Source organism: Pygocentrus nattereri, chromosome 4, assembly GCF_015220715.1.
Source record: "Pygocentrus nattereri isolate fPygNat1 chromosome 4, fPygNat1.pri, whole genome shotgun sequence".
Taxonomy (NCBI): Eukaryota; Metazoa; Chordata; class Actinopteri; order Characiformes; family Serrasalmidae; genus Pygocentrus; species Pygocentrus nattereri.
This window is the reverse complement of record NC_051214.1, coordinates 33,245,434-33,271,549: the sequence shown is the minus strand read 5'-3', so window position 1 is coordinate 33,271,549 and position 26,116 is coordinate 33,245,434. Positions and strand designations below refer to the sequence as shown.

General features: G+C 40.6%; 1 protein-coding gene across 4 annotated transcripts in view; it reads left to right on the top strand.

The window, feature by feature from the left end:
• The window catches only part of daam1b (dishevelled associated activator of morphogenesis 1b), a 94,450-nt gene that overhangs the window by 26,593 nt on the left and 41,741 nt on the right, over positions 1–26,116 (top strand). For 2 of the 4 annotated variants that reach the window (XM_017683972.2, XM_017683961.2), the window contains exons 1-2: positions 995–1,321; positions 16,241–16,522. In XM_017683972.2, coding sequence (XP_017539461.1) covers positions 16,340–16,522 — 183 coding nt within the window. In that variant the 5' untranslated portion in view covers positions 995–1,321; positions 16,241–16,339. Of the gene's footprint in view, positions 1–994; positions 1,322–16,240; positions 16,523–26,116 lie in introns of those variants that run through there. The other 2 variants (XM_017683966.2, XM_037537904.1) reach the window with 2 other exon arrangements.

Here is a 26,116-nt window from a genome sequence, read left to right as displayed (position 1 = left end):
TTTAAACTTTTTTTATAGAGCAATTTTCGTACTGCTGGCAGTTCAAGGTGCTTTACAGGCAGCTGATAAAGCTCAGCAGCAATAGAAAGAGACAGTTTTAATTTAAAATCACACAAAACGATGACACAGATCAAATTAAACCATGTTTTCTTTGGCAGTTTGTAGTTATGGTATTGAAGAAAACCGTCTTGCATGCATATACTTGTGGATTGTATACTTAAATTAACATTAAGAAACGGAGCATGATTTACACTAAGCATGTGTGCTTTCTGACTAATTTAGACGTTTGAGGATCAGTACGTTTTTGATAGTTCATTTAAAAGTAGTACTAAAAAACAAAAAAGTCATTTGTTTATTTATTTATTTTTACATTTTATGGTTTACAAGGCATAAATTGGCATTTCACTGAACTGTTAGCGTGTCTGTTTTCCTGCGATTGAGCAAATACTGGACCTCGAACAGTTAAACGGATACTTGTGTATCTGTGCACATCCCTGATTTATACACCCATTCCAATGCATATTTTGCCATATATGTGCCAAGTGTATTTTGGAAGTTTAAAAGATCCTGCATAGTATGTTATTGTTCAGGAAAACCCATATTTTTTTGCTTGATAATGGGTTAATCGTGTATTAATAATGTAATGGATGGTGGCAGACCTACACAGCTTTTCTTTTTTCCCTATGTAATTTAAACGCAATTGAGAAAATTCAGTTTTCAAAAGAAGGCAAAGTGTCCCCAAACTTTAGTAGATACTCCAATAGCCTCTCGCTTTTAGGAGGGGTGTCTCACGTCATGTCTTTACTAACTGAGCCGAAAGCACAGCACTGCAGCAGGGAGCAGAATCAAGAGTGAAGGAGAGAGAGGAGTGATGGGCGGCAGCTACATTCAGCCTGCATCCTATGAGGGACCTGGGTGTTGAAAAGGGGCGTGGCCTGCTGATAGTAACATCTGGGTGTGTGTGTTCTGAGAGGGAAAGAGAGAGAGAGACAGAGAGAGTCAGAGGGGGGAAGGAGGATGGAAGGGCGTTTGTTTGAGACGGGCTGTGAGAGAGCAGGGAGGGGCTGAGCGCGAGTGCCGGTAGAGTAAAGAGGAATCAGCCCTCTGCTTTTCATTTCCAGCAGCTTTGGGAACCTTGAGCCTGACATTTCTGGAGACACTGTGGAATTTGCTTTGTAGTGTCATTAAGAGCTGGACCGAATACAGTTTTCAAGCCGCTGTCGTTGCTTTCTGTGTTCTCTTTTCATTTGGCTGCGGAACTGATCATGTTAACACTCGAGGGATACACACAGCGGACAGAGGCCAGTCAGAGGTGGAGAAGGTAAGAGAACGCTAGAGACCTGAAAGGCTAGGTGACATGACAGCGGAGGGCTTTTCTCAGTGCAATTGCAGTAGACAGTTGCCTCTGGTTTGGAATGTGTGTTCTTTTTTTTTTTAATCTGCATAGAGGCAGCTGGGCTTGATTGGCTGTTTACCCCTGAATGACACGAGTGCTAGGGTGAGGTGTCGGCCTCTGTGGTAATGCTGGAGGGGGTTGATGGAGTAATAAACTGACTCCATTGGCTCATCTGTGCTATAATGAAAACCGGCAATGTGGGTATGATGAGTCTGATGATACGCACCCCTCCTCCCCTTATATGAGCTGTGTATTGGCTCCCCAGAGAGGTGTGTGTGTGTGTGTGTGTGTGTGTGTGTGTGTGTGTGTGTGTGTGTGTGTGTGTGTGTGCAGAAAGGGGCTGCAGACATCCATTTTAGTGAGTAGGGGGGTGGACTACAGGGGAGATTAGGATATCCACTTTTTACAGCTCACTGTCTTATCTGTTTTTCCATCACAGTGTCACCTGCCATATAGTCCTTCCCTCAAGTCCACTCTGCATTATCTCTCTTTATTCTCTCTTTCTGCTCTTTGCTCTTTTTTATACTCTGAGCTGGGCCTGGCTGTGTAGCTCATTTATATGCTCATGCCTTCATGCCTTTGCATCTTTTTAGGTTGTTGCACAACTATGTTTTAGGGATGCACTGGGAATTGTGTCCATACATATGCTGATACATAAACATTTATAAAATGTGGAAACAGGTTTTATCTCTATGAGGATTGCCTTTGTAAAGGAATGCAACTATTGTTTCTTGAGGGTTACAAATAGTAAAATGAATAAAAGGCAGGCATTCTAGCCTAGTGTCTCAAACATATTGCTCTTAGGAGTACAATAAATATGTAATCAAAAATCAGTTTGCAATGTCTACCAACTCTAAACATCCGTCTAATGCTGATCTTTTTAAGCAAATCTGCCACTACCAATAAGCCTACTGTGTTCATTTCCACATCATTGTTGCATTAAAATCTGCCTGAAAAACTCAACATCAAATGATATGAATGATAGTTCATGTCTTTTCATTTGACCCTGCCCTTACAACATATCTAAAGCATTGCTTCATTGACTTGCTCAGTAGCAGTCGGTATGTCACTTAAGCACATTTCAGCAATACAGAGCTAAGTCTGTTAATAAGGGGTCAAATAACTGTCACTGTTAAATGTTTTTGCAGGTCATTGTCACTTGTTAGTAGAAATCTGAGATGACCTGTCACTCACTCCACAGGCCTTCAGCTCATTAGTTGGTGTTTTATCAGAGGGTGTGGCTCTCTTGATGGATGACCGGAATTCCCACATCTTCACTTCATCAGTTATAAAAGTCATGGCGCACGGTCGTTTGATGCGTCTAAAGGCAGGACTGTGTTTTGTCTATCAAACAGCACATAAACATGAGCACTTTGATTTGATGATCTGCGGATTACTCCGAAAAAAGGTTGAGCCCTGATTGCCGGAGCAAGAGATGGTTGCTATGGCAACTGCAGCAGAGGGGAGGGATGGCCAGATTCTTCGGTACAACATTTTAATGCTGCCGTTCGGCAGGGTGCAGCATGCTCTGATGTAGAATCATAATCAAAGGGACACTCTGTCGCCTGGTTCTTGTGATGGGTCTACAGTTAGTTCAGTGAAGAATATCATTATAAATGAATCATGTGCTTTCTTTCATCTTGAACATGCTGGAGAGTGGGTGAAGGTGAGCTCTGTATTTTGTATAAACAGATATTAGCGTCTGTATATTTCACAGTGCATATACGGACTCCTGTTTATCTGTATGGAGCAGTGAAAGTGACCTGATTAGAGTCCAGTCTAGACTGTGTATTTGCTTAAAACTCCTACTGTCCTCAGCTGATCGCTAGGATTGTGGAGGTCACTCACTTCCCATAGCTCAGGTTCAGGCCTCTATCTCCTGTCTCTGCAGTCCCCACGGCCCATTCCCAGCACATCATATTAATCTGTGGTGTCTGAATTGCTCTGATGGCTTTCAAGCTGTCATACATATAGACATGGTATAAAAAAGTTGGAGCAGTGTTCAGATACTACTAAAATTAAATTATTAGATTGTCCGTTCACATTTCTTTATGAATTGCACAGAACATCAAAGCAAAGACTTTGAATAAACTTGTCTTCAAATATGATCTCACTGGTTGATGATATGTATAATAAGTTAAAGTTAAGTGATACTTTTTTGATCCCTCAACCGGGGAAATTCCACCTCCGCATTTAACCCATCCATGAAGTGAAACACCACATACACACTAGTGAGCACACACTAGGGGGCAGTGAGCACACACTTGCCCGGAGCAGTGGGCAGCCCTATCCACGGCGCCCGGGGAGCAGTTGGGGGTTAGGTGTCTTGCTCAAGGACACCTCAGTCATGTACTGTCGGCCCTGGGGATCGAACCGGCAACCTTCCGATCACAGGGCCAGATCCCTAACCTCCAGCCCACGACTGCCCCATGAGTGAATACCTGGGATGAAACAGTGCAACATACACAGATTAGCCAAAACATTTACACCACCTTCTTGTTTCTGCCCTCATTTTCCATTTTATCAGCTCCACTTACCATATAGGTGCATTTTGTAGCTCTACAATTATAGACTATAGTCCATCTGTTTCACTGCATACTTTGTTAGCCTCCTTTCACCTTGTTCTTCATTGGTCAGGACCCCCACAAGACCACCACAGAGCAGGTATTATTTGAATAGTGGATCATTCTCAACACTGCAGTGAGACTGATGTGGTGATGGTGTGTTGCGCTGGTACAAGAGGATCAGACAGATTTTTCAAACACGGTATCTATTTACTGTCCACTCTGTTAGATACTCCTACCTTTATAGTTGTAAAGTTAGAGACAGTAGCTCTTCTGTTGCTGCACAGCTTCTGTCAGTCGTCCCATAGACCTTCATCAAAGACCATAGGAGGCTGTTGGCTGGATGTTCTTAGCAAAGTATACAGAGAAACAGATGGACTGTAGTCTGCAGTTTTACAGCTACAACATGCACCTATATAGTAAGTGAAGCTGATAAAATGGACAATGAGTGTAGAAAAAAGGGGTAGTGTAATGGCTGACTAATGTATGGAACTGTATTACATTGTATCATATTGTATCTTACTGTATTATTGTATCTAGTTTCTTGGTTAGTTGTTAGTGTGTTAGCTTGGTGAAACATTAGCCTGTGGCTAGAGCGTTAGATCAGGGCGCTATAAAGCATGGATTTTACTTCAAATATTGTACTTTTTATGATGTTGAGTGCTCTAGAACACTGACAGGTACTAACAGCCTTGTTGCACTCATTCTGACTTTGTTTTGCAGTGGAGTGTATGAGTGGAAGAGGAGGTGTGTTTGGGTGGCTTGGTGTGGCCTGTGCAAACGTTGAATTGGGGGATGGGGTCTCATTGTCTGCAGAACACGTTTGACAAGCCATCTGTGTCGACCTCTTTATCTTTTTTTTTCCCCTCCTCTCCTGTTTTTCTCTCCAAGTTGCTGAAGACAGGAGGGAGTGTGGAATTTGAACCCCTCCGTGGGTTCACTTCAGGGCTGGTTGTGTTTGGATCGTGCCGCAGCCCTTGTTGTGGAGCTTTTGCCGGTCGGCTTGGTGGTTTGTGAGGTTATTATAACATGAGTGGGACACCCAACGGCTAGCCGTCGAACTACCACCGCCCTCGTGATTAATGGGGGACTTTTCTCATAATAGCTGTGTTACTCAACACCTCTTTTGAAAAGCATAGACTCTGTCCCATTCTTTAGAGTTGCCTGCTAGTATCCATGCTGGGCGGAGCTACTAATGGCTCCCCAGTGGAGCTCTATAGTCTGTTGATTCAAGAAAGTTATTTTAGGCCTGCCCAGTGTCGGAGCTCTTATCTACGTGCGAAATGGTTTTGGTTGCTGTTTGTGAGTTACGGGCTGCAGCACATGTGGGACACATGGAAGGTGGGTTCTGGGAGAAAGGCCTCTAATCAGAGAGAACTCCTATTTACTCCCAGAAGCTCCCGGAGCACTCTGGCTTATGACCTTCATGCCTCAGAAACACTGATCTGTAGTCCCAATATCCACACGCACGTGCATGTAACTCTTAAGCTTCTACATACATGCTCTAACAAAGTTTTCTGTATGTATCCAATCTCCTCATACATTAACAGCAAAGTTATCTACAAGTATGTCCCATTATTCACCAACCCTTTACTGTCCAGACTCCACTGCATGCTGGAGACATGCTTGGTAAATACAGGTGGGTTTGTGCAGCAGGAGGTAGAAAGATGTACAAAGTGTCTAGCTCTCAGAGAAATATAGCTAAATGGAGTTACTTCGTTGAGGGAATGAGTGAAAGGCTTTTTCCCCTTTTTTGCTTAGCAACTGTGACACTCCACTTGTTTTTACTTGTTGTGCTTTACCTGTTCCATCCATCCATCCGTTTTTTAAGCCGCTTCTCTGCTGGAGCCTATCCCAGCAGTCTTCAGGCGAAAGGGATAGGCCGCCAGTCTGCTTTACCTGTTGTTTGTCTTTATTTTAGATATAGATATGCTCAGTTAGATATATATTGTTTCTTCTAGGTTACCTTTAACCATAATACATCAGGATCATTTGGTTGATGATTAATTGCCATATAAATAATTGCAATTAACAATTTGTCACCAGCTAAAATCACCACCCAGGCTGATTATCAGTCTTGCTTACTAGCTGTTGATAATTTAGGAGCTCCCAAAATGAGGACAGACATGGCCTGAGCGCAAATGAACAAACATTGCCCATCGCTGCCCTTTAAGGTTAAGCAGCAAACAGAGCCCATTTAAAGAGCCCATGTACAACATTTTCCTGTACTTCATTTTTGAGGTCCACAAATAACATTTTGTGTGGTTTTATGTACCAAAAATGCTCATTCACTTTTTAAATGACCATTTTCCAACCTCTCTTTATCCCTTGGAATAAAACAGGCCGTGTTTGCTGCTGTGCTTTAGGGCTGATATATTTAATTGAGCTCAGTTCTGATTGGCTGCCCTGCCTTGCACCTCATTCGAATATCTTTAGGAACGAGCAGGGCTGAAATGGTATAGGTTGAATGGATGGATAGATGTAAATGAATTAGATCTTGTAACATCACAGAAACAGTCAATTCAGAAAGACCTGTTTTTGCAGCATGGGTTCCATATATGGACTGGGTAGTGAATGGTATGTTCTGAAACTGTTACAGTGGTCACAATAAATAACCGCATTAAGTGTGATCAAGTGATAATGCAATAATTGTGACAGACCTAATTAGTTTCTTTCCACCACTGTATATGCAGTGTGTCATGATTCCCATTGACTGTTGCTTTTTTCATCACTGTCTTACTCTAATACTTTACTGTTTTGAGGCAGCAGGACATGGCCAGAAGCTTTTATTTACAATTAAAGAACTTAAACTGTTGGACCTGCCTAAAGAGCTTGGTGATCATTCACTCTTACTGCAGTAAAAGGCAAAGCTAAGGGCTCTCCTTCCATTTACTCATCCATCGTCATAGCTACTCACTAGACTTTGTTAGCCAGAAGCTATGGTTCATGATGCATTGAATATTTTATTAGTGTTTTGTCTGGCAGCTTTACAGTGATGTACAATGCCTTGTGTTTTTTTTTTTTTTGCTCATAATTCTGGAGGCCTCTCTGACAGTGGTGTTCCAGGGAAGTTCCATCCTGATAGTGACAATGGGTTTGACTATGTGAGTCATTTGATAAAGGAATTACTGGTTATGTACCGTGTTGCAGTGACTCATGAGAATCCTTTTATTCACACCCCTCTGCTTCTGGTTTTAGCAAACATTGTTCTTTTCAACAAGAGATTTCCATCTCCCAGCAGAACCCAGTTCCCCTTAATGTTCAGCATGTCATGGTGACATATGGACACTATATTAGATTCTCATTTACTTCTGTTTCTGTTTTTGTTTCTATTTTTAAACAGTTGTCCTCCGTTAGGAAACTGAAGATTAGCAGTTAGCAGAAACCTGAATATGCCTGAATGAATGGCAGTTAAATCTGGCAGAACAGAAGAAGACCAGCCCATTTAATTCTTTTACTTGAGGTTTAAAGGCTGAATATAGTGTGCCTGACTGCCACGTCATAAGTTGTGTTATTATATTAAATTTGCCCATTTAAGACAACTTTGAGTAATGTAGGATATTAAAATCGCAGCTCTAAACTCAGTAATGCCAAAGCAAAAGACTGAACATGTATTGCCTAAGGTTCATTATGATGCACATGATATTTTTGAATTACTATTTACACAAACATTCACTTTAGGACTGTGCTTTTTAATCGATTAAGTATTTTAATTAATCTTATCCAAGAGTTCATCCACTGTTAGTGTTATAATGACCCTGACTATAAAAAAGTCTCACATGGACCAGTCTTGTCGGACCAATATTTAGTCTGATAAGTTGAAAGGGCAGTTCTGTTCAGTATACTGGATTGTTGCATCAATAATTTTAACTTTTTTCATTTCTCTCTTCCTTTCAGGAGCTTGTATTTGAAAACTATTCAGTTCAGTGTCTTTAAGTGGCCTTTGTCTTTGAAAAGGTGCAGGAGAGTGCAACAAGGAAAAGGGATTACAAAAGGGTGAGATGGAGAGAGTGCAGATACTATGCGTGTATGGGTTTATGTGGCCATTGCTGGGAGTCTCTCAGCTGTCACATTGGATAAAGTCAGATCAAAGCTGGCACAGTCTCTGTACTGACGCAAGGCCCAAGTGTGAGGTTCACCACTCTGTGCCTGGCTTTCAGCTCTGCTGTCTTCTGTTTCTTCCTCCACCTGGATGACCTGACAGACTAGGACACTGAGACTTAATCTCCAGTCCAGCAGCATACGCAGAATATCAGGATTAGAATGACATGTGTAAACTCAAAGGTTGAATTACAAGCTTATAATGCAGTGTGTAAGATGAACTTGTGAAGAGGTGAAAGCTGGGGTTGAGTTCCTCACTATCCCTTTAGCTTTTAATACTATTTGAATTTTGAAAATTCCTCTTTGCATCTTCTGTGCACTTGCAAATCACAGCTAGTGCTCATTCAAATGGGTCGGTCACTGTGAACCTTGACACACATTTGACCTTCGGGGGGGTATGGTGGGCTTCACAACTGTGGAAAGCTTTGAAGATTTGAATGGTAAAAAGAAATGTGCACAATTAGTAGTTTGAATGTGGGGAATGGAGTAAGGAACCTAGAATAGACGATGCGACTGCAATTGACAGCATTTGCAGATTAAAAAAAAAAAAGAATTGTTGTCAATAAAGAGATAAAGAAAACCACCCCAGAGAATAATAATAGGTATTTCATTCATCCAGTCTGAGGAGTGTAGATGGTTGCATTCTGTAATAGAACAAGTTAGAGTGTTTGGTTTAAAAAGACGTTTGAGCCATGGGTACTAAGATGTAGAAGGGAAGGGTTTGTGGTGGAACCCAGCTGACTATGTGTGGAATGTGTCATGTCAGGGCACGCCTGTGGGGGGTGGGGGGGGTTAAGGCCTAACCAGGGCCAGAGGTGAGTGAGAGGAAAGTGGGGACAATCCCAGCTTAAAACAGCTACTGTACCAGAGCAGAAACAATGGAACATACAGTGATGTTTCACTCATCTCCACAATAGACTTCATATGAAGTCCTGCTCAATCACGCTTAAGGCGGATAATTGGAATCATCTGAAAATGCTTTTCAAGAGGCCTGCAGATGTATCTAGCTGGTAATACCTTCACCAAACTGTGAAAGAAAATGTGATCTCTAGTCCAGTTTTAATGTAAAACACTGCTGGCCTGCATCCTTTTTGTCTTTGACTCTTACCTGAAAGGATATGAACAGTGTTTAAATCACTTGGTGTTCAGACAAAAGCACATTGTCTTCTAGTCTGCTATAAACTTATTCCCTGAGCTATGGATGTAAATGATTAAATGTTAACTGGCAAATCAAACAGTGTTTTTGGTTTAAAATGTTTATTTCTAATAAACAACAGTTCCTGTATGAATAATTGGAATATGAGCTCATTATATCATTGTATATTTGATGCATGTGGTGTATTTCTGCACCAGCTGATGCTTGTAGTAGTTGATCTAGATTGCAGGAAGTTCTTCATTGTGTCTGAACTTCTAAGAAGTGTGTGATGAGGGGAGAGGAGAGTCAGTGGAGCGCACACAGCCAATAGTCTACCCCTGTGCTCGCTCCATAAATTTGCTTTGACAGTGTACTCCCTTGTTCATTTGGTTTGGGAAATTTAATACAAAGGAGTATGCATTAGAAAACGTCAACAGCTCTCAGAGGATGGAGTATAATTTATTCCTTTTAGAAATGCTGGGCGTTTGTGCTTGAACACAGAGGTTCTCAGTTCTAGCTCTGACTCCTTCACTGCAAAGAGTTTTTTTTTCTTTCCCTCCTTTTCTACTACACCTGATCCAGCTAGTGAAGAGACTGGTTACTGTCTAGGGAAATGAATTGGGTGCATTAGACTGTGCAGAGGCTCCCTCAGGAATAAGCTGGTGGAAGTTTTGGTTGAGAAAGTCAAGGATGTGTTAAAATTAACATATGACTTATGCATCCACACGAGGGTAGCTGCTTTTGCAGTTGCACTCCAGTGGTTTCAAGCCAGTGGAATGCATGCACAGTAGGACAGCGCGAATGTGCCATGTTAACAAAGTCCTTGTAGGACATTTGAGCATTGTGAGCGTTCCCATTTGTATTTCAACCAGTGGCCAGTCTCCGCATTTATGATGTCTCTGATGTAAACAGTGACTGTTTGCGCTGATTGTATGTGTTGCCATGCATATTACAATTCAGGAAGGGATACCAATCACTCATATATATATATATATATATATATATATATATATATATATATATATATATATATATATATATATATATATATATATATATATATATATATATATATATATATATATATATTATTGTTATTATTATTATTATTATTATTTTTTTTTTAACACACGTTCAAACTAAACTTTGTTTTAGCCTAAAGCTTAATAGTATGCTCAGTTTTAGCAGTTAAAGTTTGATTCCTGTACATGTAATGCAAGTGTAGACACAAAGCCCTGTAGTCAGGGTAAGTTAATTGAGCTATATGTCTACATAACCCAGTTGTTTAACCAGGCCAAAAAACTTAAGTTTGTTTTAGCCAAAAATTTTAAATATAACATCTGCCCAATGCAATTATATCCCAAATTGATTGTAAATCCATGTACAATTACTGTTCAATCAAAATGTTGATTAGCCTAAAACTTGCTAAGAAAACCAAAACAAGTGTCGGCGCATGTGCTGAATACCACTGGCTTGAACCTGCTGAAGTGAAACTGCTGGCGTGAAAGTGTGACTGCAGCTCTGCAGACAGATATTGTTGAATTCATGTGAGGTTCCTTTGTGTGAGCACCTTACATCTCTGCCAGCCTGCTGTGATGGCTGCTGTTGCTCTGCAGTGAATATTTCTAAGTTAATGTTTTACAAAGAGCACTTCCATGTGAATTTCCATACCATGTGGGGCTGGGCACTGGGCCTGTGTGTGCTGCAAGCATAAAATTAACGTCATTCTTTTATGAAGCAATATTCCTTTTTAAGTATTTTATGATTATTCAGCTGAACAGCAGCAACATGCAGAAATAGTTCATTTGCTTATGATCAGTCATCACAATTGATGTTGTTTACTGTTCTGGGAACACAGAGGACCTAAGGCAGTGTTTATCAGCAAGTCAGAATTACCATATGGAACTTGTATGACGGGCTCTAGCTTTTATTCCAGAAAGCTGGCTGTTCCATTCCGCGAGGCCTCCATGGAATGAGTTATACATTAGCATGCTTATCTTGGCAAGTGCACGTCTTCCCTCGCAACATCAGTATCTCTCCAAGGACACTTTTCTGTGTCACACTGTTTCGAGATTTGTGAGATTTGGATAAGTGACAGGTAGAGTCTTTGTGGTTTGATGATTCTGATATTTGCAAGGGCTGCTTTCTCTTTGGCTCAATGTCTCTGCACTATTGATCAACAGCATAGGTAGAGTGCTCCAATGAAGCAATTAGGCTGTTGCGTTACTTTGATTTATATGAGTGTGTTTAACCATGCTGTTGTAAGAAATGCTCCTGTGAGAGGGACAATCGGGGTCAAGTTATGGCTTTGATGGATGTATTTCTTGTTGGAATTTTTTGCCCCACAGCAAAACTGCTGTGAAATCTGCACTTAATGTTTTTGTTGTCAGTTGATTTCTGTCCTTGTGGAACAGGGCGGTTGGGCAACAAAAAGCTGCTGCAGAGAAAAGCAGTTATCACATCACATATTATGATCAATATTATTTCCTATTGGACTCTCCTACTTCCCAGTCAGAGAATGTTTAATGTCCATCAGTTTTGTTAGAAGTGTACTTTTGTATTGTAAGGAGTGTTCTGTGGCTGTTTTGATTGCTGTGGTAGATGTGACATGCTGCAGCTCATGTACTGTTCTATGCAGATAAAGCTTGCTACCTTTGCGTGTTCAAGGCCTGAAATCCTGGGGACTTTAGGTTCTCTGTTGAGGGGAGTGAGCAAAGAACATCTTGGTATCTGAAGATACTCGAGCTGATAAACCGACTTTCCTCGGCCTGTTGCAGTGAGACCTTCTTGCTTCAGTGCATATCTAAGGTACATATTTGTTATTGTCTAAGGAGGAGTCGGGTTTAGGAATTTGTGTTCTTAGTTCAAAAGCATTTAAAAAAAGTCCTTTTAGGATTTAGGATTTCAGTTCTTGGTTTCTTGTTTCTGTTCTGTTAACAGAAGGGTTTTAGAGAGGTTCCCGCTGGATCACATACTCTACCGTATATCAGTAAACGACTCATTCAGTGTGTAAATTCACAGGAAAAATAGCATGTTCTTGCTTATGTAAGAGACACATGTTTTTCTCTTTGTCTTGAAGAGATTTCAGTGCTGGGCTGTGTAGCATATGTGTTTCCCCCTGTGGTCAGAGGGGAGATAATTTTTCTGTGTTGAGTCCTATTCATTTCCTCTTCTTCCAGTGTTGCTGTGGCTGTCCTCCCCTGGACAGAGGCACTTGCAGTCTAGCTCTTCAGTCACCCCCTTGGGTTAACCCATCCAATCCTATTCTGAAGGGCAGCCATTGGGCCGTGGAGAAAAGCATAGCAGAAATCAACAGGTGCGGCCATGGCTGATTCTGATTGCTAAATGCAATTGAGCTTTCACAACACCTCAACAAGTCAAGATGCCTTTGAAGCCAAAGGATGCGATTAGCTAGATTGGCTTTGAACACTGAAAATTCAGCCCTGTTCAGGAGTTGGGTCACTCTCCTCAGAGTCTTGTCCAAGACACTGATCTAGTATATAAAGGAATCGAATTGTTGTGATGTTGAACAGAGGAAATTTTGTGTAAGATGTTTGCTGTTTGCATGCCTCAGTTGAAATTTACAGTGTCATTTACATTTCTCCTCGCTGGGCAATAGATCACTTGATTGTTGTCTCTCACAATAGTTCGGAGTCTTTCCTTATGGCCAGACCTGATGTACTAGGCCTGAGATACTTGAACGGGATTTGATTATCATCTCAGAGTCAGCCAGAGGTTAGGTAGCCTGTAAACATCATTCCCTTAATGTCAAGGGTGGTGATGCTATGCATGCAACAGCTAGTCTTTTCCTCACTGTGTGAAGCATCATGAGTGTAGACTGGTGAAAAGTCTCTCTCTCTCTTTCTGTGCTTCAGCATTGCACCACAGTGAAGAGGAATGCATGAGTGTTTGTGATCTCTCGCCTAGTTAGGGATGGGTGATCCCACTGAACAAGCCATAGCACTTCTGTTCAAATGTGGAATGTCAGTTTGTCCAGCCTTGCATGTGTTTACTTGGATTGTTGAGTGAAAGTATGTGTGCATGTATTCCGAGGCTCAAGATTCGAGGCAAATGTGAGTGTATATAAGCAGTTGTGCCTGAATTGTTTCAGTCTTTTGGGTGGGACTATTCCAGATTCTTTGGTGGCGGCAGACAAGCTAAAGGGGTTAGGGTTCAGCTGTGCTCCAGCTGTGGAGATTATATTGGTTACCAACAGCCAGCAGATGGGCATCTCTACCACCCACTCACAAAGAATTATTGCAGATCTTCCCACCCGCATGATACTTCTACTCCCGTCCCCACCCCAGCAGTCCTCATGCTTAGAGATCCTTTCTAACATAATTTGTGTTTGACTTCTGCTGGGCTTTAAATGTTCATGTAGTAGCTCTGGATGACCTGAGAGTGCCCAGCTGTGAGCAGAATTTTCACTATCAGCCTGTAGCACAGCCAGGTCCTCTTCATACATCACACAGGTGTTTTATGCTATTCTGACACCTGCCATTCCAGTAAATTTTATTGGTGTATGTGAGCAGTGTCGTTTCAGCTGTCTCCTGTTTGGCATAGGGATGCAGGAAAATTATCTCAGGATACATGAGAGATTTTAAGCATGAATATATCAGCACTAAATTTCAAACACTTTTTTTTTTTTTTTTTCTCCAACATCTGATACCGGCATGAGCTTGATTATTATTGTGCCTGGGGTGAGAAAGTTTAAAGTAGGAGTGGATAATAGGAATTAAAGTTAAGTGATACTTATTAGTCCCACAACGGGGAAATTCCACCTCCGCATTTAACCCATCCGTGAAGTGAAACACCACATACACACTAGTGAGCACACTTGCCTGGAGCAGTGGGCAGCCCTATCCATGGTGCCCGGGGAGCAGTTGGGGGTTAGGTGTCTTGCTCAAGGACACCTCAGTCATGTATTGTCAGCGCTGGGGATCAAACCAGCAACCTTCCAGTCACAGGGCCAGTTCCCTAACGTCCAGCCCACCACTGCCCCCTTAAATATATATCATCAAAAAAAAATACATCATTGTATTTTCTAGCTTAAAATTTTGTATAAACTATAGGATGGTTTAAAATCTTTCATTTCTTTATTTATTCTTTTTGTTTTTTGTGTGTAGATGCTAACATGCGCTCTAGCTTCTTCACTTCCCGATAATGGAAGAAGTTCTTAGTCTTCCTCTTCTACTTCTTCTTCTGTTTGTTTCAACCTCCCCGCTTCTCTGTTTTGTTGTGCACTTTAGGCAGGTTCACTGTTTTTGGGCTTCCACGATATGGCCAAGACTGTGTCATAATGATTTACTTTTTACTCTTATACCTCTCACGCTTAGTTCAAAGTTGTGTATTTTGTGTCTGTACTCGACAGTCACTGTGATATACAGCCTAATACCATGATGACTGCTGATGCTGCAACTCCGCTAAGATGGAACAGCTGGCGATGATACAGATGGGAAAACTGCAATGCACACATTTGTACTGGGTGACCATTGTGTAAACAACAGCACTGAGAAGCACAGTAGACCACAACTATCTTGGCAAGAGTTTACTAATAGGGTCACTTGAGTTACACCTTTAATCTCAGTCTCTGACAATTCTGAAAATGATTTGAACAGTTTTCTTAGAACAAAGACATACACTTGGCTTTGGTAAGAATACAGACACTCTGTCCAGAACTGCATTTGATCTTTTTCATTATATAAAGTGTATTTTTTTTCCAGAGATTAGGCCTCATCACCATTGACACCATCGCTTTTATCACTCCTTTCACTGTCCTGTGCATCTTTATGAATGACCCTGATTTAGACAAAGTCAAACTTCCGCTCCTTGTGTGCTTTGGAGGGGCTCATGGGGGCTTGAGACCGGATTATGAGTAGACAGCCTCGATTGTAATCATTACAGCCATTCTCTGTAGACAATCTAAGCTAATGGCTGTTTAGGATTCACTTCCTGCACATTCTTCAAAAGCAGCCTAGGCTCAGGGATCAGTACATGTGGATGTGTACTGTGTTAATGCACACTGCCTCTAGAGTGCCAAATAGGATTTGTTACAGTAGTCTGTTCATGGATTGTCACGATAATTTTGACTTTGATACCGACACAAAGTTTCATATCACAATGCTTAATACCAAAATGATGTTAAGGCGAAAAAAACCCCACAGATTAGATTGTTACAGCTTAAATAAAAGAATGGATGGGTGAAAAATCTAATTTACCCAATTTTTCATTTACTACAGATGTGGTCGTTCAGCCAAGACATGTTAATGATTTACCTCCTTTGTTTGAACTGGAACTATGAGTCTAATGTGGCTTACAACTAGAACTCAGTAGTCGCCCAAATAGCCCAATTCTTTTTAATAAAAATACATCACCAGAATTTCTCATATCCCATCCAAACCATAACCAGGACTTCAATAAGGTCATGCAGACTTACAGACCTGGTTAAGAACACAGAATGAGTTGCTGTGAGCTAATAAAATAAGCTAAATTTAACCACTAAAAGCAGATTTCAGATACAACCAGGGTTTGGTATTCCTCCGTACTTTTGGCAATCATTGTCACAAATACTGATTATAGATCAGCACTTTTGTTTATTTTCAGACTTCCCAGTAAAGATATACGCTGTGCTAAACCACACAGACATGTCTGTCCTACCAAAAAGATCTGGATGCAGTTTGAGCAAATCGGAAGGTGTTTTGTAATGTGTGGCTATTTGGGTGACTATTGAATTTTAGTGTTTGTTAGCAATGTGAGCCTTGCTGCTCTGAGGTTAAGCTAAAGAAGCAAATGATATACCAAATGTCTCCGATGATCAAATACGTTTGGGTACATGGAAAATTGTGTGAATTAAATTGTTTGCCAAACCATCTTTATCAATACAAAATTCTTCAAATGTTAAAATAAATCATTTAAACGTGGCCTCCTTTACCGTACGTTCTATGAGTAAGATTAAGAATGAGGACATATAGCCTTTTTTCTAGGAGCGTACGGTTCCATATGTTACTGAGAAAAACTCTCGTCTCTTCTTTACTTTTTTTTCAGGGTTCTGTGACAGAAACAAGACTAAGTCAACTGAGGCACTTGAGGGAGGATCACTAGCCCCTTACTCTTCACCCTTACCCCGACCCTCCCTGAGCAGCCATGGCACCCCGCAAACGTGGTGGCGGAGGGCGTAGCATGTCCTTCATCTTCTGCTGCTTCCAGAGCAGCGACCACCCTGAGATCACCTACCGGCTGCGGGAGGACTTTGTCCTGCAGACCATGGAGCCCACGCTGCCTATCCCCAGCTATGATGAGCTGGATGCCATGTTCTCTGAGCTTGTGGTGAGTGTCAGTGTGCAGTCAGGAATATTTTAAACTCTTTGTGTGTCTTGTATTCATCAGCTATACTGAAAGTTTTTTTCTTCCTGGTATATAATGGCATACAACTGTCAGGAAAAAAACCAGCTTTTGTGGATCATGTTCGCATGTGTTTCTTCCATTGTAATTTACTTGTTTTTGTGCGGTTGGCATTCCTCTGTGTTTTTAAGTCTTGAATATGGATACAGGACACTTGATAGACTAGTACAGGGGTGAGCAAAAGGCAATGAAATGCCACATGAAAAGCACCTTGAACTAAATCATAATTACAGAGACAGCTAGACAGGTCAGATCGAATGCCAGTTAGTAGTATTTGTCAGCTGTGCATCTCTTTCTGCGAGTCCCCTAGTCCTGCCAGCAGAATAGAAATGATCTCATTTTCAGTTTGTACAGTCAAATGCAGTATTTTTCTTTTTAATTTTGTTATCAGATTAACAAGGACACTGTTGACTCTGTGAAAACAGTTCACACCTTTCTACAATGACAGGTGTGCCAAGATAAAACAAACAATGGAACATAAGCTTCCTTCATATCAAGCATTCTTGTACATCTGCAACAGTAAAAAAAACTTTTAAACATTTTTTTTAAGTTTATGTGCTTATCCTGTGATTCTCCTACAGAAATGAAAATCCAGTTTGCTTCCAGCTTTGCAACTCATACGTTTTCTGATCATGCACGTAATGTTTGAACTGACGTGGTGCTTTAAGACGTGTAGAGGGAAGTAGTGAGCTGTGTTTTTGTTTGTTTATTTGAGTTTTGAAATTGTGTCTGTCATCAGCTGGCAGCTACAGAGTATCGACAAGTAAGATAGCTAATCAGCCAATTTGGCCAAATCAAGCTTGTACTTCAATAGTTGCATACAATGAACATCGCAATTATTTATATAGCAGTTAATGAGAAATTTGCATGATTGTTACAGGCCTAGAGGTCTGATGATGAGCTCTTGGATAGGTGAGTTTTAAAAGATGACACCTGAAAAGAGTAGAAAGGTTGATTCTCTGTGCCTGAATTGCAGGTGCAGCTGACTTAACTGCAAAATGACTAATTTCTTAAGAAGAAATCACATCTGCCCCACACAGACAAACTGCACTTGCAAAATTGAAAAGGAGTTGCATGTCGGTGCTCACCAATGTGGATAAACAGACCCATAATGGGTTAGTTGCTTAACATCATGAAATTACGGCCTCGAATTGAATCAGCACCTCTGCCATTCAGCCACAGGAAGACCATGTCATGAGCTTCACAGAGTCGGAATTTTTATGGCAGAGCTGCCATTTGGCAGCTGTTTGTAACCTAAAGACAGCTCACAGAGATAGAGATGTAGCCTCATTAAACTTAAGCATTTAAACTTGGACCAATTAGTAATGGAAAAAGGTTTATATGGTCTGATAAAGTTGTCTTCTATCTATTTTTCTACTTCTGCCCATATTAGTGTTTGAAGAAAACCAAGGATGTCTTCAACCCACAATGTCTTTTGCCGACTGTTAATGGTAATCGATTCATAATGTTATGTGAGGACATCTGATGGAAGTTATTAGGACGGACTGATTGCTCTGCATGGTTGTTTAATTGCCCATTTTTATGTGGCAAGTTTATAGGACCCACCCTTTTGCTGTTTTCATCATGTTTCTAGAATCAAACACACTCATTTACAATACTAAGCACATTCGAGAAGTCTCATGAACACCAGGATAAGTCAAATATAAATGCAAAGTTTTCCCAGTCACCAGACATGAATAAGATTTGACATTTAGTCAAACATTGACATCTAGTTTTGTATTGGTCAGAGTGTGAAGGAGATTTCAGCCTCCTTTTGTCTCTGAAAATACTGTAAGCTTCTCTTCTTCTGACATTATTGAAAGATGAATTGAAACTCTGTGTGTGAAAAGTTCTTTTCAGCGATAACTGACTGTCATTAGTCAGTGGTTAATCGTTAGCTGGTAGGCCGTTTGTGAAATTGACTTGGCTGAGCTACTTCAAAGCCATTGTAACTCTGATGATATAGGCACACTAATGAATGCATACATCAGCTGAATTCTTTATTAGTACATAATTAACAGAAACAACCAAGATATTAAAAAGTGTTCTTATATAGACTTTGGAAATGGATTCTGATAAGCAGGGCCAGGCATAAGCATGTGGCCAGAACTGTATTAAATATATTGTACACAGACTGTTTTGTTTAAACTAAGGGGCTGACAGCTATATGTACATGATTATATTGATGTAGTTGATGAAAGGACTGGAATATATGCATGGCTACTGCAAGTTCTATATTGTAAAGTTCTAAAGGCGTGTTTACAGCTCATTACTAGCCCAAGTTAAAAGGAATATAAATTCCACATCCGTGTCTTGCTTTGGCTCAGTGTACCTCAGAAGCTATCAAAAGCCATGTATCATGCTTTCTCATAAAAAAAAACAAAAAACAAAAAAAAAAAAACATGGACAAAATAGTTGTCGGTTTTACCCATCACAGATGTTAACTCTCGATGAGGTGCATCGTAGTTATGTTGTCGTCCCAAGCAAAACTGCTTTTTAGCGATGCTTCATTTGGTAATAGGCCTGTCTAGCAGAGCCAATTGCTTCTTGCACAGTTTTGAAATGTTCCTCAATTATTCAAACAGGAACTGCTGTCTACTAGAAATGTAAATGAAAATGTACGTTTTTTAACTAACAGCATTTGTCAAACTAATTTAGCGGTTAATTGCTTAATCTACATTTACCTCCCTAACTGAAACTGTTGAAAGCGAAGTGTGGTCCTGCCTCCCCTTTGGTGCTATTGGTTACTTGTGAGAAGTTTCTCTTATGTCCTTCCTTTTTATTAGTGTGTACTTCATAGAGAGTTAATTAATGTGCAGCACCAGGATCCATTTATTAAACCCCCCTCATTCTAATTTGCTGTAATTAAGAGATTAGTTTAATGAATGATCTATTTGAGATAGCTTAAAGAGAGATCACAGTACACTAATACATGGCATTATTACTGTCCCTCACACTCTCTCCCTCTGTCTCTCGCTCTGTCTCTCTGTCTTGTTTTTGCCCTTTTCCTTTTTCTTGTGATTTCCTTGCTCTTTTGCTCTCTGCCAACCCCTGTTGTCTGTTGGCTTAACTTGCACAGAGGAGGTCAACCGTCTTTGCTTTGCACATCAGTGGCTCCCATTGAATGACCTTATGTTTTGGTCTCGTCTGTAGAATAATTGCTTGTTTTTGTCTGGTTGTCTCTTAAGCTTCCTTGTGGCATACATTAGTGTGAATGAATGTGCAGCACAAAGAAGCTTCAGTCTCTCTTTCTGCAGCTTTGATATTTACAGCTTCAGTGCTTTTGCCGTGTGTGTTTCTGGCCTAAGTCAGGTTGCAGGTTGAAAATGAATGTCCTGTAATGAGTAGCATGTGTGATGAGCTTCTGAGGTTATTAACACTAACGTATGTCATTAATGTTATTTTTGATGTTCTGAAGGCTTTCCATGATGTAATGAAAGTTTATCCAGCTGATGTTTATCTTTTCTGAGATTTCTGAGATCACAGGGTGCACTGCAGATTCATTCTTCCATCTTAATTTGATTTAGTTTGCGTGCTAAGCGCAAAAGAAAGATTGCCCTTTTTCTAACAAGTTGATGAAATTAGAGTGAATCACAGGGAGATGCGAATTTTGCATAGAGCCTTTGGCGGAGTAGAGTTTGTCCTCAAAAGGACTCTCTGTTGTAAATCCATCTCATAGTATATATTTAGGGTGAAAGGATACTGGAAAACTACTGTTTACAGCAGATCTACTTGTTATGAGAATAATAAGTTGCACGAGAACTGAACTTTCCCACTCAATCTGTAAATTGATAATGTTTTTTTTTTTGTGAGTGTGAGTGAGTGCCCTTTTGTCTGGAATTAAAGCAAGAGGTTTGTATAAGTAGCAGGAATGGGCACAGAAGTGAGATTTAAACATCTAGGCTTAATGTGAAAAGCCAGTGACTCAAACGTGGGGTCTTTATCTCCTTATATAGCTTGGAGATCAAGGCATAAACTGTGACTGAGGAGGCAAAACCATACAAGGATTCAAGGGTGTAGACCGTGCCAGACTGTGCTGTACTCACTCAGGCTTATTCTTTTTCAACCCTAGTGGCTGTAATATCTCTTTGCGAGCTCTGGCTGATAGCGGCTTCCATTATAAATACTCACCTTCCTTCTTTTTTTATTAACTGAACAAGAACTAATGTGACTTTATGGGACATGGATGCCATATAACATGCATTAGTTATGTTGTTGCCCTTTTTAATGTTAGAAATGTGTCCATCATCACCACTTCAACACTTGCCTACATGACTTGAATGCTGTGACAGTTATACTATCTGTATTAAGGACATGCCACTTGTGACATGATGTCCCTCCCCCCTCTGGACTGTGACTGAGCAGCCGGTATCATTTTCCACAGTGGTTCTCTGGTTCCCCTCGCATTCCTGTGTGCTGAGACACTGCTTTTGCCTTGGCTGCTTGTAGAGACATACAGAGCCACAAAGACAATTGCGGACTTGGACCTGGTACCCATATGTCACACTCTGCAGAATGCCATATCAGACATTGTCCTGTTCCCACCTTAACTTGTCTGCAAATACACCTAGGAGGTGCTCCTTTTATGTAGATTTGACTCTTTCTAGATGTCGCATTGGGATTTTATCTTACTTTGCCCAGAGGTATGAGATAATCACATATCATGTTACAAGAGTCCTTTGATAAGTTGATGCAAACAGACCACAGAATTATCCCTGTTGCATGTCATGTTTAGTGATGAGAAAAGTGAATCTAGACAAGGCTTGTTGTGAAGAGACATGACAAAGTGTTTTTACCCTTAAGCATAAATGAATAGCCTGATAATGTTACAACACAATGACATGGCAAGAGTTATGTGACTATTTTCTTTCTATCTTTTTTTTTTGACCCTCTGTTAGGGCTGAACAATTTGGGGAAAATTTCAAACTTTCTAAGGAGGGGTAAAATAACAAGTTTCCATAACTGGAATTCAAGAAATGATTAAAAAACAGAGAGAAAATAAGACTCCTAACAACCACTTTCACTTTTGAGAAAAGTGAAAATCAAGCTCCACTCTTGCTTCACATCTGAAAATATCTACAGGTGTTTCTGTCTATCCTTCCACTGTGAGAAGACAACTCAACACTATGACTTTGAACGGATGTGTAGCTGTCAGCAGCCTGTTACTGAGAAAAGGAAATGGATGAAGGAAGAGGCTGGTGTTCTCAGACCATTGAACTGACCACCCCAGTCCAGACGCCCACGTCATTTAAATATATTTGGGATTACTTGAATCATGAGAAGGAGAAAATTAAACCAACTTCTAAGACTGAACTTTGGAGGTGTGGAAAAATGCCCCTGCAGATTTCTTTGAAAAACTGAAGGTCTCCCAAATAAATAAAGGCTCTAATAATGGCTGAACAAACTAAATACAGAAACACTTCACATTATGTTTCGTAATGTTCTGTTTTTTCTGACACATGAAGAATGAATAACTTGTACTTATTGTACTTTTTATCTATGAATTAAAAGAAGACACATCTCTTGACTTGTCCACAGTTCTGTATTTAAGCCTTTTCTTAAAAACTAAAGCTGCAGAAAAGGACATTACAGCATTTTGTTCTCCTCTCAGGAGTTTCCTCCCTGCATCTTTATTGCTGTGAAGCATGTGTGGGTGCATGCATGTGATTGTAGAACTCTTGCTGAGTATGCAGCTCATATCCGATGGAACGTGGAGGTTCGCAGGAAGAGGAGTAATGGAAGACACGCAGGGCAGGAAGTGAGACACAGCAGCTCTTCCTTTCTCCTCTGTCCAACAGGGACATTACTGTCACCAGGAGTGACCAGACAGGAAGACATTAACACTGTTGTGTAGTGGCTGATAAAACTGATGAAGTGACTGAGTAGGAAAGCATGCAAAAAACCCCACAAGGATTTAGAATTATAGTGTTAATAGTAAGTTCTAATGGTGAAGGAACAATACATGGGATTTTACTTTAAAAGACTATAACATGGTAGCTGCCACTATTAGGCCGTGATGAGAAATGAAAGCAGGTGATGTGGCCTTTACGTTCTAGGAGAGTGAATATCTGACCTGGAACATCCATCCATCCATCCATCCATTTTCCAAACCGCTTCTCCGTCAGGGTCGTGGGGGGGTGCTGGAGCCTATCCCAGCAGTCTTCGGGCGAAAGGCAGGATACACCCTGGACAGGTCGCCAGTCCATCGCAGGGCAGACAGACAGTCACTCACACATTCACACCTAGGGGCAATTTAGCACATCCAATTGGCCTGACTGCATGTCTTTGGACTGTGGGAGGAAACCGGAGAACCCGGAGGAAACCCACGCAGACACGGGGAGAACATGCAAACTCCACACAGGGAGGACCCCGGCTGCCCGGCCAGGGAATCGAACCCAGGCCCTCCTTGCTGTGAGGCGACAGCGCTACCCACCACGCCACTGTGCCGCCCTGACCTGGAACAACATTTCCAAATAATCTTCAAGCAAGAATTCAAAGCTAGCTCTGGACTGAACTGTGAAACTGTAAAACACTGTTAGACCCTTTAGGAAAAGTAATGTGTAAAGGTTAAGTAAATGTACTTCAGTAGTGCCTCATGAAGACCTCCTTGCGACCAAACCATCTGGACTGGCGTCATCCTGGAGAGCAGCACCTCAGTCCCAAAACACGCAAGTTAGTTATGCGAACAATGCAGGTCCTAATTTAACACTTCTACAGCTGTGTAACTTGTAAATCCCCAAATTTGCTTTGAAGTCAATTATAAAAAGAGTAGTCTATTGAGAATCCATGTCATACTATACATTTATGTCCAAGGCATAATTGGAAAATTACTGTTTATGAAGGGTCCTCTTGATAAGTTTTCAATTCTGCCTCTTTGTGACTTGTGAATTGCCAAATGTATTGCATAGTTTGTTCTAAAAGAGTGCTCAGTTTACAAAATATGTACTTGGTAATTTAGCAGTTCTACAGTTTTTGTGGCATGACAATCCCAAAATGACTTACCTAGGCAGTCTGAGTTGCACAGTTAAAAGAATTATCTGTTGTAAATCTGTCTTATGCTATATATTTGTATATTTTACATATTTATCCAAAAAATAATTGGAAAACAACTGTTTCTGGATGGCATACTTGATTAGCAATTCCACAGCTTTGTGACAAATTGTGCAAATCACCAATTTTCTCAAAAACAGGACAAATCCTTCGACCCTGGGGCTTAAGCAATGTGTTTGATTATTTTAATTTGTTACATTTTTTTGGATATATACAAACAGCAATACTTGTTTGAACAATTAAAATACAACATTTATACATGCAAATTTCTGCATTTTACAAAATACTGTATTTTGCAATTATCTCATTACTGTAACACTGACAGATTGACAGCTGTTGAGGTTTACTTGTACTTGATAATTTAGCAATTCCCCAGCTTTGTGATCTGTAAGTCCAAAAATGTGTTGTACAGTCTCTTCTAAAAAGATTACTCTTTCGTGAATCCCACTCATGCTATATTTTCATGGCCAACGAATCATGGAAAAGTAGTATTTCCTTGATTAAATGTACAGTTCCTTATTTATTTTGTGCATGTAAATCGCTAAATGTGTTGAATAGGAATCATCCTCTTACTGTGGCATGAGACCCAGTGTAGAATCCTTCTTCAGAGTTCCATTTAAATTGAAGGAATAGCATGAATGGGAGTGCCGTACTCTCGCCTCTTGGGGCTCGTGGAATGGAGTGTGAGGCCATGCTGGGGAGATATTACCCCTGAACCTCTGGAGGGAGTGATGGAATGAAAAGGAGGTGCAATTGCACATGTAAGTGCATGGTCTCACTCCAGCAGTCACAGAGATATGAGTGGAATTTATGTGCGTGTGCATATGTGTGTATGTCTATTGGATTCAGAAGATTGCAGGGGCTGTGCAATACGCCAAGAGGGACTCCTGCATCCAGAGTTGGAAAACAAAAGCGCCAGGGCATTTGTGGTTTGTGTGGACACATGGGCATTCTCTCAGCTAGATATGCTCAGCAACACCCACTGTTGAGGGCCAACCACAACACAGCACTTGTTATGGGTGTGCTATTTCCAGTGCCAAATGGAAGGAAATTGCTAGTGGAGACATTTATGGCTGGGCTTTCATTGTCAAAGCATTACTGTGTTTTTGCATGTGTTTGTATACTCACACTACTATGTGCATGAATGAGTTTGATTTCAATCTCTTGCTTCCGCATCCACCACCACCCCCCACCCCCGCTCTTTGGTAGAGTAGAAAAATGTAGTGGACGTGAGGTGGAGAAATGAAGACAGCTGTCTGTTTCTCACTTTTGTAGTTTCCTGTGAGCCTTATCATAAACATATCATGTTTTAAGTCACACAGTAGGCTTACTTCTGTTGTTAAAATAGTCCTAGGTTTTTTGTCAGTCTTTGATTTTGGACTGAATTGAGATGTTTACAGGGGATGGATTACTAAGAATGGTCCATTTACAGTCATTTTTGTTTTAGGGTTCTAAAATTGTCATTGCGAATGTGCAAAATGTTACAAAAACTTAGCATAATAAAGCACTGATGTTCTGCTGTCATTCTGTTGGCAGAATTGTGCCTATACACCCAAACTTTGGGTCCAGGCTAGATTTCTTTATGGCCAAAATGAATGATTTTTGAAAATCACTGCTGTCACACCCTGTGAGATGGTTCCAAGCTCAGTACATTTCTCTTTTGTACATTATTGCGCTGAATGTCACTAGATCCTCTGAATTACAAGCCAAAATATGAATTAAGATTGGTAGTTTGTAGTGCACTGTTCTTATTTAGGCTCTTTACAACCTCAATTGTAAAGTGACATAAAAAATGAAAAAATGTATGCAGGAACAAATGTATTGAGTTTGAAACCTTTTTGTGCGCCACAGCACAATAGCATTGATTTTTGAAAACCCTGTTCTGTTTTATCTTTCCATATCCAGCTTAGACCTGGAGATTCTAATACGGGCATAATGCCAAGTATAGAATGATGCAAGATCTTAAACATGTATAGTCAGTGGATTGATCTAAGTAAACATATCCAAACCTGGAATTAGGGCTTGGAAATATGACAGTATATATCATTATAGTGAGAAATTACATCACAATATGCTTTTGTAAGTATAACATGAGTACTTACAGAACTCTAGTGTAATTAGTCCTCTTTAATTGCAGAGTTAGTACACGTGTTTTGAGTAGGAGAACTTCTGCATAAGGGACCCTCAGGACAGACGTTGTGCACCACTGGTCTAGTTTACGTCGGCCTGGAATACATCTCAAACATGCTAGGTTGAGTAAGACCTTAGTCGGACGTTGACAGTCGAATTGTGCTGTTCACTTGATCGCATTGAACTATTGCTATGTGAGCAGTGTGTTGAACTGGACGTTGACTTTTCTTCTCAGAAATTGAACAGCTTGTAAATTTGAGATTTCTTTCAGTGGAAAAAAGGTCCTTTTTAAGGCATGTGAGTAGACTGGTCTAAGCCTTCTCTCTGTTTCTTTCTTTG